Source organism: Rhinolophus ferrumequinum, chromosome 8 (assembly GCF_004115265.2).
Source record: "Rhinolophus ferrumequinum isolate MPI-CBG mRhiFer1 chromosome 8, mRhiFer1_v1.p, whole genome shotgun sequence".
Lineage (NCBI taxonomy): Eukaryota > Metazoa > Chordata > Mammalia > Chiroptera > Rhinolophidae > Rhinolophus > Rhinolophus ferrumequinum.
This window is the reverse complement of record NC_046291.1, coordinates 53,841,159-53,856,227: the sequence shown is the minus strand read 5'-3', so window position 1 is coordinate 53,856,227 and position 15,069 is coordinate 53,841,159. Positions and strand designations below refer to the sequence as shown.

The following is a 15,069-nucleotide window of genomic DNA, read 5'->3' as shown; positions in this document are numbered from 1 at the left end:
TATATGGAAAATAATTATCAAAATACTATGTTTTAGAATTAATGTGAAATAGTTAAAGCAGGGATTAGAGGCAAATTCATAGCCCTAAATACTTAATAATCAAGAAAGAATGAAATTAAATGAATTAAGGTTACAACCCAAGTAGAAGAAAGGATTACATAAAATAGAAGTAGAAAATAATGAAGCAAAATATAGGAAAAAGTGGAACCAATATATAAAACATGAGCTTTTTTGAATAAAAATTGTAAAATAGATTCATTATTACCTAACTTAATCATGAAAAAAGAGAGTTTAAAAATACAAAATAAAAAATAAAAAGAGGGAAGTAACCAGACACAGAGGAAATTGAAAGAATCATGGGAGGCTACTTTGTTCAATTCCTTGCAAATAAACTTGAACACCAGAATGAAAGGGCTACTTTTTGTCGTGAAATATGATTTATTGGAAGGAAGAATACCAGGCAGACAAGAATGCAGCATTGTCCACTCATCATTCACAGCTAGGATGAAATGAGAGAGATTGCAGGCTTTCCGTAGACACTGTCTGAGACCTTCCTGAGAGAGGACAATGAAATGGGCATTGTTTTTACTCCTTACGTTTCTAAGGATTTGATGTTACTGTATCCTTCATCTTTATTAATACGCAATAACTAGTGATAACCACCCCTGCCCCCAGTTTGCTGAATATGCTTGTATAAATATACTTGCTGGTATCGTATGTTCCTGCTAGAAGAGTAGCAGCACTACAATATAACACAGCCCCTCCTTTCCTACCCCACGCCCATCCCAGGGGAGTTCAACAAATTGATTTTTTTTAAAGGAATCTGTGAAATAAATACAAAGTCACTCATCAGTATGTTTCCAGCCTCCGTTTCCTGTATTTCTGTCTTCAAAAGGTTGCTAGGCAACCAGGTAGTAAAGCAGCCAAAGCCCTTGTAAAGAGAAGACATATTTACAATGTCAGAAATACAAATGTGGGCTTGCTCATTTGGGCTTACTAACAAACTGCCAAGACTTTGGACATAGTCAATGATTGCAATTGATCTTGAGGTTAGTGAAAACAATTGGCCATAATCTGCCCAGTGGAGACATGACTTAAACCACCCAAGTGTGAAAGGAGGTGCTGCTCCCATGGTACCTTTTGTCTTTGAAAATGGATGGATTTTCAGTGGTTCCTGCTGAGCCCGTCTCTCTGTCTTAAGTCTGTGTGACTCCATTCTTGCAGTTAGCACAGTCGCCATAAAACCTCTTTAAAGCTCACAATTGTTAGCACCCAGTCTTCATTAGGAACTGCTGCTACAGCTCCCCTGGCATTTAATATAGCCACTTGATTTTAAATGAAGCCTGCTTCTGTGGTCACTGGCATGCACGCTGTGTGGTGGCCCAGGCTCCGATTGTTCTAAGGAACTGCTCAGCCTTCCTACCTGGTGTGTGTGCCAGGGTCTGCTCGGGGTGACAGCTGCTGATGTTCAGCTGCTAATTTCCCCCATTAGAGACAATGTGGTGGGATCTGATGACACAATCTGTTCATCTGAGGGCTGCCCTGATTTTTTTCCTGTTTAAAATATATTGCTAACTTTATTGAAACAATAAAAGAAGGAATAGATGCACAATCTGCCCTTTAAGTGGTTTTGCTTTGCTAGGGGAAAAAAACCCATAGCAGTCGATTTCTTTTTGTCTATTATAATTTATTAACAGTGTGTTGTAATTAGGTGCATGGCTTTGCCTTAGAGGACAAATGGTGCTTCGTGAACTGTGACGTTCGTCTGATTGTGGTAAAATGACCCATTTGGTTTTACCAGCTGTGACTTTGGAGGGAACTGAATGACAGAGAATGCATAAAACTCAACAGATGAAAACATTCTCTGCTCATACTCCCTATCACCGATCATTCTGCATCCCAAACAAAACGTTCTTTGGATTTGCTTGCAAATGTCTTGGTGATCTGAAGAGTGTTGTGCTTGTAAGTTGATGGATGTTAGAAGGGCAACAAGCTTATGAAATCGGGCCCGTATTCCCCTATCAATATGACATACACTGCTCTGGCAGAAGCTAAAGGTATTGTAGCGTCTGATTAACTAAGAAGGATTCCGAAATGGGGACACAGGACGGTGCAGTGGTTGCCATTGCACTCTTGGGGATCAGGCTGCCTGCACTGCAAGCCTGGCCACAGCATTACCCACTCTGCAACTTCTCTAAGCCTTGGTTCTTTATCTCTAAAACAAGGGATTGTATAATTTGCCTCACACAGTGTATGTGAGGATTAAATGAGTGAATTCTTAACACGGTGTTTACCCATAATAAGTTCTCAAGAAAATTAAGGATTCAGACCTTCAGAAATCATACTAGACTTTGCAGAAAAACGGTCCAACTTAATGGAAAATAGTGCGTTCCTGATTGGACTTGAGAGAATAAAGGGAAGAACCATAACCAGCTCCCCTCAGCCTGCTCCTGGCCTTCTACCTGGCACTTGTGACTGGGAAAGGGGTCCCCAGCAGAAAAGGGAGTTCTCCTTCTCTGGCCATGATCTTGGCAAAAGACTTTTGAACCACATTAACTTTCATTAATTTCTTTTCCTTTCTGTGCTGGGAGAAATAGCAATGGCAGAGAGACTGGAAAGAGTAAGAAGAGGTGTTATGCCATCTGACTGTTCACTTTTTCAGCTCCCACAAAGTTGGGACCATAGCAATGGAAAACCACAAAAAGATGAAGTCTGCGTACATGGTCCTGTCCCCTCACTGGTCCTTGTTCTGGGTCCCTTTTCTAAGTTTTTTTTCTTGCCTCCCATTTATCCCAAGTAAAGTGTAAAGTGATCGCCAGTAAAGGTTTACACATGCCCGTATCGATATGGAAAGCCTGGGATAGGAAGCAACGCGTGAGTCTTAGTGAGGAAATTCCATACACCGTGACAAAACTGGTTTTTAAAGTGAGGGGAGAAGATTTCTGTTGTCTCTTGATTACCTCTCAGATATATCCAGACAGTGGTCCTAATATCAGAGGAGACTAAACTCATTCGGTTGATGATAGCTGGAGGCTGCCTATGGCAAGCCTGACACAGAAATTTTTTAAAAAACAAAACAAAAGAAAAGGCATTCTAACACTCCTAACCTCTCTCTGTTTTCTCCTTCACTTCTTTCCTGTGCCAGATATCAAGTTAGTGCCTTTCAGCTCTGAATCGACACTTCTTTGCCCTGCTTGTGATACTAGAGTGCACTCTATTTATCCTTGGCCACATGGCAGATGTTATTTTTTGTCAGTAGAGGGCACTGAGAGGCCACTGCAGGAGAAAGGCCCCCCCCCCCCCCCCCCCCCCCCCCCCCCCCCCCCCCCCCCCGTCCTGGTTTCAGTGTGCTTTTTTTCTTCCTGCTCCTGTGGCGTTTGGGACACCCAGGGGTGCCCACCCTCCAGGGAGTTTACCAGCACTCATTGGGTAGCTTCCCAGTGAGTCTCTAAGGTTCCTGGCAGGTGGCTTCCTGTTTGCCAGCCCTGGCTTGTCGCACCTCAGAGAACCTCACCATGAGGGGGGCCATAGTCACATCCTCTGCAGAGAGGTCTGACTGAGTCTCAGCCTTGGGTTTAGGGGCAAGGGCACTTCCAAATAATTTCTTCCCTGGGCAGGTTCTGTCTCACCTAGAGGTAGCGGCTCCCAATATCTGCCCTTCCTGTACTTGTTAGAGGTCTCTTTTCTATTCAGTATTTAATCCCCTATTACAAGTTAATAATTGTTTATATTAAGTTTCCCTTGTTCAAATTACTGGTGTTTGTTCTGTTTTCTGGTTGGAACCAAATTGATAGATTCTAAAGGATCAGAGGTGATGTTATAGAGATGGTGAGTTTGGGGAAGCATTGGGCATGCATATCTGAGCTCTTTCCCTTCTCCTTTTCTTGGGAGTCAGCCAGCCCTGGGTGATTATTCTCAGGCTGCAGTCAGCTCAGTGGCCAAGGCTCTGCCCCTGAGTAAGGGGCCTGTGCTGGTCCAGCTCTGGGTCAGCTGGTCCAAGGTCGGTCAGATAAGTCTGTCTGTCTCTCAGTTTTAGAAAGCCTGCAGATGAAAACCACATTTTCCAAGATCCGCTCTATCAGTAATAAAGGTGTTATTTTGGACCCAACCTACTGACTGCTTTACCTTGTTCCTCAATTAGTTCCGAACCCAGGCAAGGAGAAGTCTTACTTTTTACTGTTTCCTTCTCCGCAACTCCCAGTGATTTTCATACGAAGCCATTATAAATAACTTACCACCAGGAACTGATACGCAGGGAAAGCACATGTCTAGCGCACGCTGTTTAGCTTTGCCTATCCCCTGGCCCCGTACCACAGTGCCATGACTTTTATCCCACCACATGTAAAGCTATTTTTTCTTAAAATACTAAGGTAATTGGGGAGTGATTCTGTATCTCCAGAAGGCTTAGTCACACCATAATGGTCATCTTCAATGATTACAATTCTACAGAACTACACAAACAGTCCAGAATTTGATGATAGGAAAACATTCGGAAAACAACATGAGCTATTTGAAACACGTCTCTTTAAAATCATGAATTAACAAATCATGCATGTAAAACTGTGAAAAAGAATAGACTTGTGGCTTCCACTCTGTGCAGGAAGGACCACCAAGCGGAAGGGTCATTAGTCAGCCAGTCCTTGGGCAAGGTCTGTTTCCTTGACGCATTGGATGATAACAGTTGGATTTGATGGCATTGCTGAGTTCTTGTTGAGGAGGAAATTGAAAAACGGATGTCAGCAAATGACCACATTGGCTCAGACAGTGAACCACACACCACTCGTCCCCTCCATCATCTCTATTGACATAGCCTTCTATTGTCCTTGACTTTCTCTTGCACTCTGCATGCATGGCTGAGTTACTTATGTGTCCTATGTGTTTGCATAAGGAGAGTACAGTGGAGGGAAAGGTACCCCAGTATGCTTCAGAGAGAACGAGAAAATATGGCTCATGCCTTTTGTGAACATTTGAAATGTTGGTATCATGGCGAAGGATTAATAAAGCTTCATATCACACACACACACACACACACACACACACCCCATCTCATAGGCCTGGGGTAATAACACTTGACATGGGCAGCACAATATAATCTTGAGATTCTGAGATGACCTTTGAAACAGATTTTTGCTGGGCTGGAAAGCCAGAGGAAGTGAACATCTTGTCACTTATTGATGGTTAATGATGAAGAATGGGTTTATTATGAGCCATGTGATTTGATGTGGTAAACTTATATTTAAAAAATTATAGCTTAATATTGCAAATGGTGTTATTTAAGGGACAGGATCAAATCAGGTTATTAAGAATCAGAATCAAAGGAATCAACCAGCTTGAAATTTAATTACAAATCTTTGGTTTTTTTCCTCATTGCTTTTAGTAGTTTCTTCAGCTATTGTGGAATAAATTATCATGAGAATTCATCATAAAACCTCTATTTTTATAGACAGTGGTGATCTAAGGCTGAGGTATGACTTTGGTTCATTTTACTTTTTATGATGTGATTTCAGGACATGCTACCCCCAAGTATGGCACCTTGGCATATTGAAATTTCAAGCTGAAGGATTTTGAGAAATGGCATGTGTAGTAAGGACTTTCTGACCTTCCCCTGAAGCAGGTCATAAAATCCTTTTCAGAGAGGTGCCCTCTCTATACCCAGAGAAAAGGAGCATCCTTATCTCCAAAGACTGAAGTAATAAACACAGAGAAGAATCTGCATGAACAGGCCTTGTACATTTCCCCCATTTACCACTCTCAGCTCATACTCTTTGTCCTATCGCATCTCTCCACTGTTCATCAAACTTAGCATAAAAACACTCAAGTTTAACATTTCTTTGGGTCTTCATTTCCTATGAAGGCTTTCGTGTCATGTAAAACTTATATTAAATAAATTAGTATGCTTTTATCTTGTTATCTTCCTCTGTTACAGAGTTTCCAATCAAGAACTTCAAGGGTGAAGGAAAAAAAATATTTTTCCTCTCCTACGTTTACTTCCTTTTTCATCTAGTGTTCTCCTTAACAACCTTCTTCCTCTGCTCCTTTTCCCTCCTTCAAAGGATTGACACTGATTGAGAGATGCCATTACTGTGGATTTAGCATTTAGCATTGACCGTCTTTTCTAACCTGGACCTACCTTTTACATTTACAAAGGATGAAGAGTACAGAATTGTGATTCTGATTTCTATGTCATCTTCATGTCTATTTTCTGATTGATTTTAAAGAAATATCTTCAACTATTTAATTTTTTCAAATTCCTTTTTAGCAGAATTATGTATATCTTGAATAAATTTTGGTCTGTGCCCCATGTGTCAAAGTAATTACCCAGAGATACCGACCACTGGACCCAGATGGGTGATTCTTGCAGGAAAGGAACCCAGCAGCAGGGTTCAAAGCTTGACGCTGGTGACACTGAACAATGTATGGTTCCTAGTCACACTGGTTCCATGGAATGGTGACCCAGGGCCACTCTTCATAACCTGCAGGGCCATTTGGTGGTCACTTCCTCCTCTGCTCTTGAATTGCACGCTGGGCCACCTGGAGAAGATGAGGCCATCAGTCAGTACCTGGTCTCTCTCCATTTTAGCTATGTGGCAGGATCCTAAATGTTCATCGACAAGAGGTGGTTGCCACCTAAGAAACCTTCCAAAAGTTTGAAATCACATGTGACATGTGGCATGTGTAAACCATTCCAGCCTTCTTTCTAATAGTGAAAAAGAAAAAAGAAAAAAAGAAGCATCCTGAATATCCACTAATGGGCGAATGGCTAAACAGACTAATCTCATGTTGTAGAATACTGTTTATGTCTAAAGTTGGCATGGGGTGATCTTTAAACCATGTCAGTGGACAGAAAAAATTAGTACCAGGATACTTATGTGAAGCATATAACCCCATTTCTACTGTCCCCAACTATAAATACATTATTAAAACTAATATACAGAGGGTGCCAAAAAAAGTATACACATTTTAAGAGAGGAAAAATCTGTATTAAATTTATGTTGATGGTAACCACTTTGAGCACCTTTGGTATTTGCAGAAGTCAAACTTGTATTCATCTTTTGTTACCGGTGTATATTGAGTATTACAGTGTTAATAGTTTTTTCCTTTCTTAAAATGTGTACACATTTTTTTGGCACACTCTGTATTGTAAAATTTCTGTTGTATTTATAGCACAGCAAAACAGTATAGACATTATATATTTATAGCAAATATTTTTAAATGCATATAAAAAGGTCTGCGAGCATACAAGCCATTTGATAGGGGGACGTGCCTGAGATTAGGGGTGGTAGTGAAGAGGAAGTTTGCCTTTTGTTTTCTGTCTTCCTGTATTGGCGAATTTTTTACATTGAAACAGAATCATGTATTACAAATAAATATTAACATTTTTAAATACTTAATTTTGAATGGATAGGATGTAACTTAGGGAGAAAGGCCACTTTGGCTGGGGCTGGTGGTAATAATGAGGGAAGAGACACAGGCACACACCTAACCATTCAGCCTCGTTGGTGAATCTCCTAGTTGCGACAGGATGGCAACTTTGTCGCTATGGTTAATACTCTCAGAATGGTTACTTGTGCTCAGATGTCTTGCTGTTCTTCTGTTATGAGTAAATAAACAGAATAAATTTTGAACACACGCGTAGGTGTTTATTTAACTGTATGTTAATTATTATTTGTTCATTATTATACCTCAGTCCTTATATCTCCTCTCTGTATTTCACCTCTCCTTCCCTAACACCCTCTTCCCCTTACCAACTGGTTTATGTGCCCTCTGTTTAGGGACTGCCTAACGTTCACAACTTCCTGAACGCTGTTCTTAATCAACTCAGCCTCATTGAGAAATTTTTTACTCAGCATCTCCTTGTGAATGTGCTGTAATGTTTGAGGACTTCATTTTGTACCTTCTGGAGACGTTGATTGCTAATTGGCTTTCTGTCATATTTTGCATATATGTTCTCTTAATTCATCTTCCAAAGTAACGGACTCTTCATGAGATAAAACACAGAAAACAGGCGTATGAACGTTGGAGACAAAAATGCCTGACTTTAAAAACTGACTTTTCTACTTTTTGTTGGATGGTTTTAGGACTATTTCTTCTTTTAAGCTTATTTTGCCCACCTGTAAAACTGGAATAATAATTCCTATTTCATGGGATTGTTGTGATGTTCCAGTGATCTGTGTGCAAAGCACTTGGCATGAAGCTTGATGGTAGTAAGCACTCAGCACGTGATAGTTCTTGGTGTTGGTTCTCTTCTATATCCAACTCGCTATGCGTGTGTATTTCTTGGCCCTGAGATCAGATAATGACCATGATGAGCTTTAAAGTCATGATTTATTTGTGCATTTTGGTCCGAGATAGTCAGGGACCTGGGAACATTTGGGCTTCAAAAGTCGAGGAATGAGGCTTATATATTGTCAAGTCCAACTCAAGTCACCTCCTAAGTGGACTCTTTTATTCCTCAAACCCCACTTGCTGTGAACAATTTAATCAGAGTTTGCCCATATACAAAGGAGCTGTTCCATATTTGTCTGTTTTATGCTACTTTGGGGACCAAGTCATGTTTTGTTCTGGCATTATTTCTTGACTTACTTACGCTATATGTATAGTTTGTATGCCTTCATTCATGTTGTCATTCAGCAAAAATTTGCTAAGTGCTGCTGTGCTGGGCACTAAAGACACACATGGAGTACGAATAGAAACCTGCGAGGTGGACAAATTGGGCAGAGCACACTAAACTGAAAGCAGAGCATGTGCAAAGCCCCTGAGGCATGAAAGAGCAGGACCCGCTTTAGGAGCTGTAGGTTCTGTATTGTACAGTACTGAAGCATTCAGTGAACATGGGGCAGTGGTTGGAGATGAGATTGGGTAGATAAGCAGGCAAGGCCATTAGTATTTCACGCAAAAGCATTAATATTATCATGCTGGCTGTGTGGATCTACTGAAAAATTTTAAAGCAAGGAAATAACAATATCAGATTTGTATGTTATAAATAAATTCTAGCTGCCAAGTGCAAGATGGATTAGAGAGAGATGAGGATAGAGGGAATAAAATGAGGAGGCTACTGGAATAGTGTGGATATGGGGTGGTAAGTGACTGAGCTAGGATATGAAAGAGGGAATGGGGAACTAAGAAAGGGATTTAAGAAGCTGAATTTATAGGACTGGTGCTTGTTTGATGTTGTGACAGCAATAGAAAATTAATACAAGTTACCACAAATTTAACATTTTAAAGCAGCACAGATTTATTATCTTATAGTTCTGTAAGTTAGAAATCTGATATGAGTCTCACTGGGCTAACATCAGGGTGTCAGCAAGGCTGCGCCCCTTTCTGGAGGCTCTAGGGGACAGTTGGTTTCCTTGCTCATTCAAGGTTATTAGTAGAATTTACTTCCTTGCATTTGTAGAACTGAGGTCCCCATTTCCTTGCTGGGTATCAACTGAGGCCCGTTCCCATCTTCCAGAGGCCATCTGCATTCCTTGGCTCCTTTCCCTAGCTTCCAGCAATGGTGGCTAGACTCCCTTTTCACACTGCCTCTTCTGCTTGCTTTCTGCCTCTGTCTTCTGCTTTAAAGGCCTTGACATTAAGTTGAGCCCATCCCGGTAATCCAAGGCAATCCTCCATCTCCAGGTCCTTAACTTCTGTCACATCAGCAAAGTTCCTTCTGCCACGGGATGTAGCATGTTCATAAATTCTGGGCATTAGAATGTGGACTTCTTTGGGGCGCCATTATTCTGACCTCTCCAATTGGATGTGGGGTTAAAGGAGAGGACAGAACCCAAGTTTCTAACTTCAGCAGGCAAGTGGATGCAGCTTTAGGGGAGGAAATGAACATGCTGACGGTTTTGAACATGTTCGGTTTTGAACATGCTGACTTCAAGCTGCTCCTGGGAAATCAAAATGGGACCCTGTCATAAGTAGCTAGCTGCATCAGCCAAAAGGCAGAGGAGAAATCAAGGCAGGAGATACAGATTAGGAAGCCATTGACATACAGTGAGCCCTCAGTGTAGAATGGGAGGAGAATAGGGCTAAGAGCAGAATGCTGGGGCCAGTAATATTCTGGGTGCACCTGAGGGAGAAGCACTCACAAAAGGAGCAGTGGAATAACCTACTTGGTCTCCCATCACAGGGTCTCCATTTCTTGTGGCACATTTCTTCCTTTCTCCTCTACCTGGCCTATTTTCTCCTCATTGCCTGGTTTTCTGCCTACTTGTGGTTTCTACTTCCTAAAACTTCACCTCGCACATTGTGCTGTGGCCTCTCCATCTGCTCCATCATCACAGATCTCTCAGCTTCACCTCTCATTACTAAACTGCCTCATTCTTTTGTTTTTTTTTTTTGTTCAAGGTGGGGAAAAAAACCTTCTAAAGAGACTTGGATTGACCCAGTTTATTTTAAGTCATGTTGTAGTCCCCAAATTAAATTAGGATTGGCTGTCTGGAGGCCAGGTGCCCACCTTGGTCCAATCAGCTGTTTCTCTATTTCAGGAACTAAAATGAGTTCAATTCGTTCAGCAAATCGTTTTGTTCCACAGAGGCTTTGGAGGAAGAACGTTAACTTTATCTCCATATTTGCTGGACCCAGGATTATGATGTCAAAAATGGGTATATGATAGGTTCAGGGCTCTCTTCACCGTCACCCCTTGCTTCCAGCCTTATGTAGTCCTAATGTTATCTGTGTGCAGGGGATCTTGATAGAAATTGAATTCCGGGTCCAAAGCACAAGGATAAAATCCAGTCAGGCAAAATTCAAATCTAATATAGTCATTTTTCTTCTCTGACTTATCTCTTTCCTCCATTGCCTTAGTGTGTTTATAAACATTATCCAAATGAGAGCTGGTTATTCAGATTCATGGATCTTCCAGCCACTCACCATTCATACATCCTGCAGGCTCTCGGCATCCATACACATAAGCAAGTGATGTCTGCATGTCTCTGAATCACAGCTATGCACCAACTCTCCCATTATATCGAATATGAAGCATCTCACCTCCTTTTAGGGAGAGACCCTCTGGGCAGGGTTGCAGTTTGCATCTGTAGTTTTGAGAGCAGCCAAAAATATGTCCTATTTGGTGCTTTTCCTGGATGGCGAGAGAACTAGAATTTATATTGCCGGTGCAAACAATGCACTGTAAAGCCTTCAGATTTCTTTTTAAGTTTTTATTACACACAGATAATAATCTTTCGCAAGATCTCGATTTACTGAACCTAAGTATGATGGATGGACTCCAGGAAAGGCAGGGCATCTACAAGGTCAAACGAGCTTCTCTAAAACAAAGTCCTATGACACCAAGCTTCAAAGAAGATGTTTCCTGAGTGGGGTTCAGGTGAGGCCATCAGGGATGGGTAGTGGCCTGGATGCGGAGTGAGCTGCTGCTGTCCTCAGAGCCCTGCTGCAGAGGTTCAGGCCAGCACGTAAATGGGAGCCCCTGTCCACAGTTCCTGGTAAGAAACAGACTGAAAACAGGAAGGGACAGTGTTCTCTACAGGAGAGTGGACACGTGCCATCCATCTCTCCAGTGGACTCTTGCCAGGTCGTTCTCTAATTGCGGCAGAGGTCTCTCCCTCCAGGCTCAGCTGGCCAGAGTCAAGCCTACTAGGCTTGTTTTAATCAAGTCTGTGCATTCTGTCTACAAGTGACTTCTTGGTAATGGTTAACTGCTTTGGGGGTGAATGAAGTCTATCAGACAGTAAATTGCTTAAGTAGCTCTTCTTCATGGAACTGGCCTCAGTGAAAACAAAATGATCGGAAAACCTGAGAACAGCAAGGAAAATTCAAGTCCTGGAATGGGCTGTAGAGATAATCTAGGACAACGTACTCGCTGAGAGATGCCACACCAAGGCCCCCACAGGCGAGCTGGGCGAATATGTGGATGTACAACCTCAAACAGCTCGAGCCAGTAAAAACAGGTCAGCCTAACTAGCATGGAAGCAGAAGTTATATGGTGGGACTTTCATTATTTAAAAATGCTAGGGAAACATGAAGGCAAATATTGTTAAGTGGAATGAATGAGCTAGAGGCAGCCTCCAGAATCACGGAAGGGCAACCTTCCAACTGCTGCTCTTTCTAGCTGAGTACACGGATAATTTGCCTTTGCATCTTTGAGTCAGATGATATGAAGGATAATTAAATTCTTACGCAGAACAAGGAAATCATATACTTCTCTCATCATTTTTCCTACCCATCTCATCCTTGCCTCCTGCTCTCTCACCAGACCCGAAAGATTCATATAATCTAGCCCCACCAAATTATTCACGTTCTTTGACTTACCAGATGTTTTTTATACTTTTGTGACTTGGCACATGTTGTTTCATGTACCAAAGCTGAAATGGCTTCTCTCTCCTCCTATCTTGAAAAACCCAACCTAATCTTCAGGGGTCAGCTCAAGTTCATCTTCTTTATAAAGTCTCCTGGGACTCCCCACCTTGGGTAAATTGCCCCCTCAGTTATGCTCCCACATAATTTTGTGCTTCTATTATATCACTTATCAAAATTGTTCTAATCAGGTGATAGGATAATACTCTGAAATATTTTTGGCTTAATTAGGATTAATTGCATATAACAGTGGCTTAAAGAAGATGGAAATTTATTTCTCTATCCTGCTAAGGAAAACTAGGGGGAAGCAGTCTAGAGCTGGTATGGCAGCTTTGCAATGTTATCATGAATCCAATTTCCTATCTTCTTTGCTATACTCAGCTCAGAGCTTTCATTTTCAAGTTCACCTCATATCCAAAATGGCCACTCAAGCTCCAGTGGTCACATCTACGCTCCAGGAAGCAAACAGGGGGAATAAGAAAGATGGCCTGTCTCCTCTCTTTTAAGAAGACTTTCTGAAGACACCACAGAACAATATTTTATATCGTTGCTCAGAACTCACTCACATGGCCACATCTAGCTACGAGGAACTCAGGAAAATGTAGCCTTTATATGGCAGCAGTAGGCCACAATAAAAATCGTATCATAAGAAATGAAACGAGAATAGGTATTGAGGGGCAACTTGCAATCACATTATCTGGTACAATTTTTATTTCTGGTCATTCTTACTGCTTCCCATATTTCTACCTATTGAAGCCTAGCAATCTATGGCTTTAGGAAGCAGTTAGAACCCAGATGAAAACAAAGATCATATATAATGAGTTCAAAGTTTACATCATAATTCATGTGTGCAGAAATGTAACTTTCTTCATTTACTGAACTTGACTTGCTCACAAGTCCCTATTTCCATTTCTGGCTAGAAAAAAAAAGTATCAATTAAAGGTGTGGGGTTGCAAAAAAATCACTTTCCTCCCACCTTCTAAGTTCTTCTAGCTGGGCTAATAATCACATTAACAGAGATGTAGTAACAGGAGAAAATGTCCAAAATTTATTATGAATGAACTTGTGGAGTGCCATAAGAATAGGAGACCCAAGGAGGCAATGGGCAGTTAAGGCTTCTATGCCATTCTGGACAAAGGAGAGTGGGGCCAGGGATCTGGGATTTCAAAGTGAAAACAGGTCTAACTTAAAGGGAGATGAGAAGGCAAACATGTGGTAAACAAATTCTTGCTGAGCCACCCAGAAGCAACTGGGACACAGAGGGAAGTTCAACAAATAGGCTGTGATAGATTTTTCCCTGTCTGCCACATTTACTTTGTGTTATGTTAAGGGGATGCTCCCTTCCTTTAAGCAGATGTTTCTATCTGAATTCCTTTAGGTAGGTAAAAGGGGAGAGTCAACGGTTCTGTCTGAGTCTTTTGTTTCTTAATAACCAGCTTAACGTCAGTATCCCAAAAGGCATATTTTGGGGTGGCAAAATTTTAGTTCCCCTCGAAGGTAATGTCACTTCTGTTTTAAAATTGAATCTCTTTGGGTAAATATTCAGTCAAATTCAGAGCCCTTTCCTTTCTCGTTTTCTTGTCTTCTCACTAGGAAGTGGTTACATAGAGTCTTTCTGCAGTTCTCTGGTTCTGTTGGACCTTCAGTAATTTGTTATGCTAGATGTTTTCCCCCCTTCTTTAACCAGGGATCTCTTGGGTCTGGAACATTGTCTTAGCTGTTTTGCTTTCTCCAGTGCCTATTGCAGAAGTTAACATATAGGAAATAACATAAAATGGGACCAATGAATTTATGAGTATGAGTATAGTTTAAGTGCATCACATAACTCATTCAAATGGTAGCATAATGATCTGAAAATCCTGCAGAATTAAAAGTCTATTTCTCTAAAGCCCCAGCACTAAGTTTATAGTTTTCTGATGGCACTAATAATACTGCACTCTCAGTTATAGTGGTTGTGTCCTTGCCTCGCCGCTTATCAGAGTATCCACCCCTGAGAAATGTTCCTAACCTACGTAACACTCACAGGTCCTATGGAAAGCCATGGACATAGTAGGCCCTGAATCAATGAAAGTGAAGGACTAAATGAATATGGGCTGATACTTTATAACTTACCACTAATGAATGATTCCCACCTGGGAACAAACAGAGCAGATTTTATTAGGGCTCTTTAGAATGGTATCAGTAGACAAGTTGATGTTTTGTCCTTAACTGAAGACTTTTCTTTTCTTTTGTAAGAAAAAAATTGCTTTTGTTTTTCAGAAATCCTCCACCTACTTTACTTCACCCGGAAAAATGGTGTGAAGAATTCAACCACTTTATTTCACAGTGAGTATTTCTTCCACTGAAAATTGCTTATCCAGCAAGGCCTTGAACAGTGATTGGAGAAATCCAAGTTGTGGGATTCACTTGGCACTAGAAGTTGTTATGCCTTCAAGCATGTTATGACACAGAATTTGTTCCAGTAAATGACAGAAGATGCCTCTGCAGGATTTGAAAAATAAGGAGTTCCATTTGACTCTGAACTATAATCATCCTCCTTATCATGTGGGTCACCTTTATCTGAGAATCTACTCTGTCCTGGGCAAATATCGCCAAATCTGTTTCCCACACGGGGACCACAGAGAAAGTAGGAGGTGGCAGTCTTCAACAGAGGTTTTGCAGCTTGGAAGGTGGGCTTTGAGCTAGGATCTGTGGTGTAGGACCAGGGCTCCAGTTCCCAAGCTGATTAAGGGGTCAGAGTAGGATCTCAGGCCTGAGGCATGG

The 15,069-nt window shown here is 41.4% G+C and overlaps 1 protein-coding gene across 1 annotated transcript in view; it reads left to right on the top strand.

Moving 5' to 3' along the window:
- MYO3B (myosin IIIB) overlaps positions 1-15,069 on the top strand; it is a 386,500-nt gene that overhangs the window by 89,175 nt on the left and 282,256 nt on the right. The window contains exon 8 of the mRNA XM_033111465.1: positions 14,566-14,631. Coding sequence (XP_032967356.1) covers positions 14,566-14,631 — 66 coding nt within the window. The remainder of the gene's footprint in view (positions 1-14,565; positions 14,632-15,069) is intronic.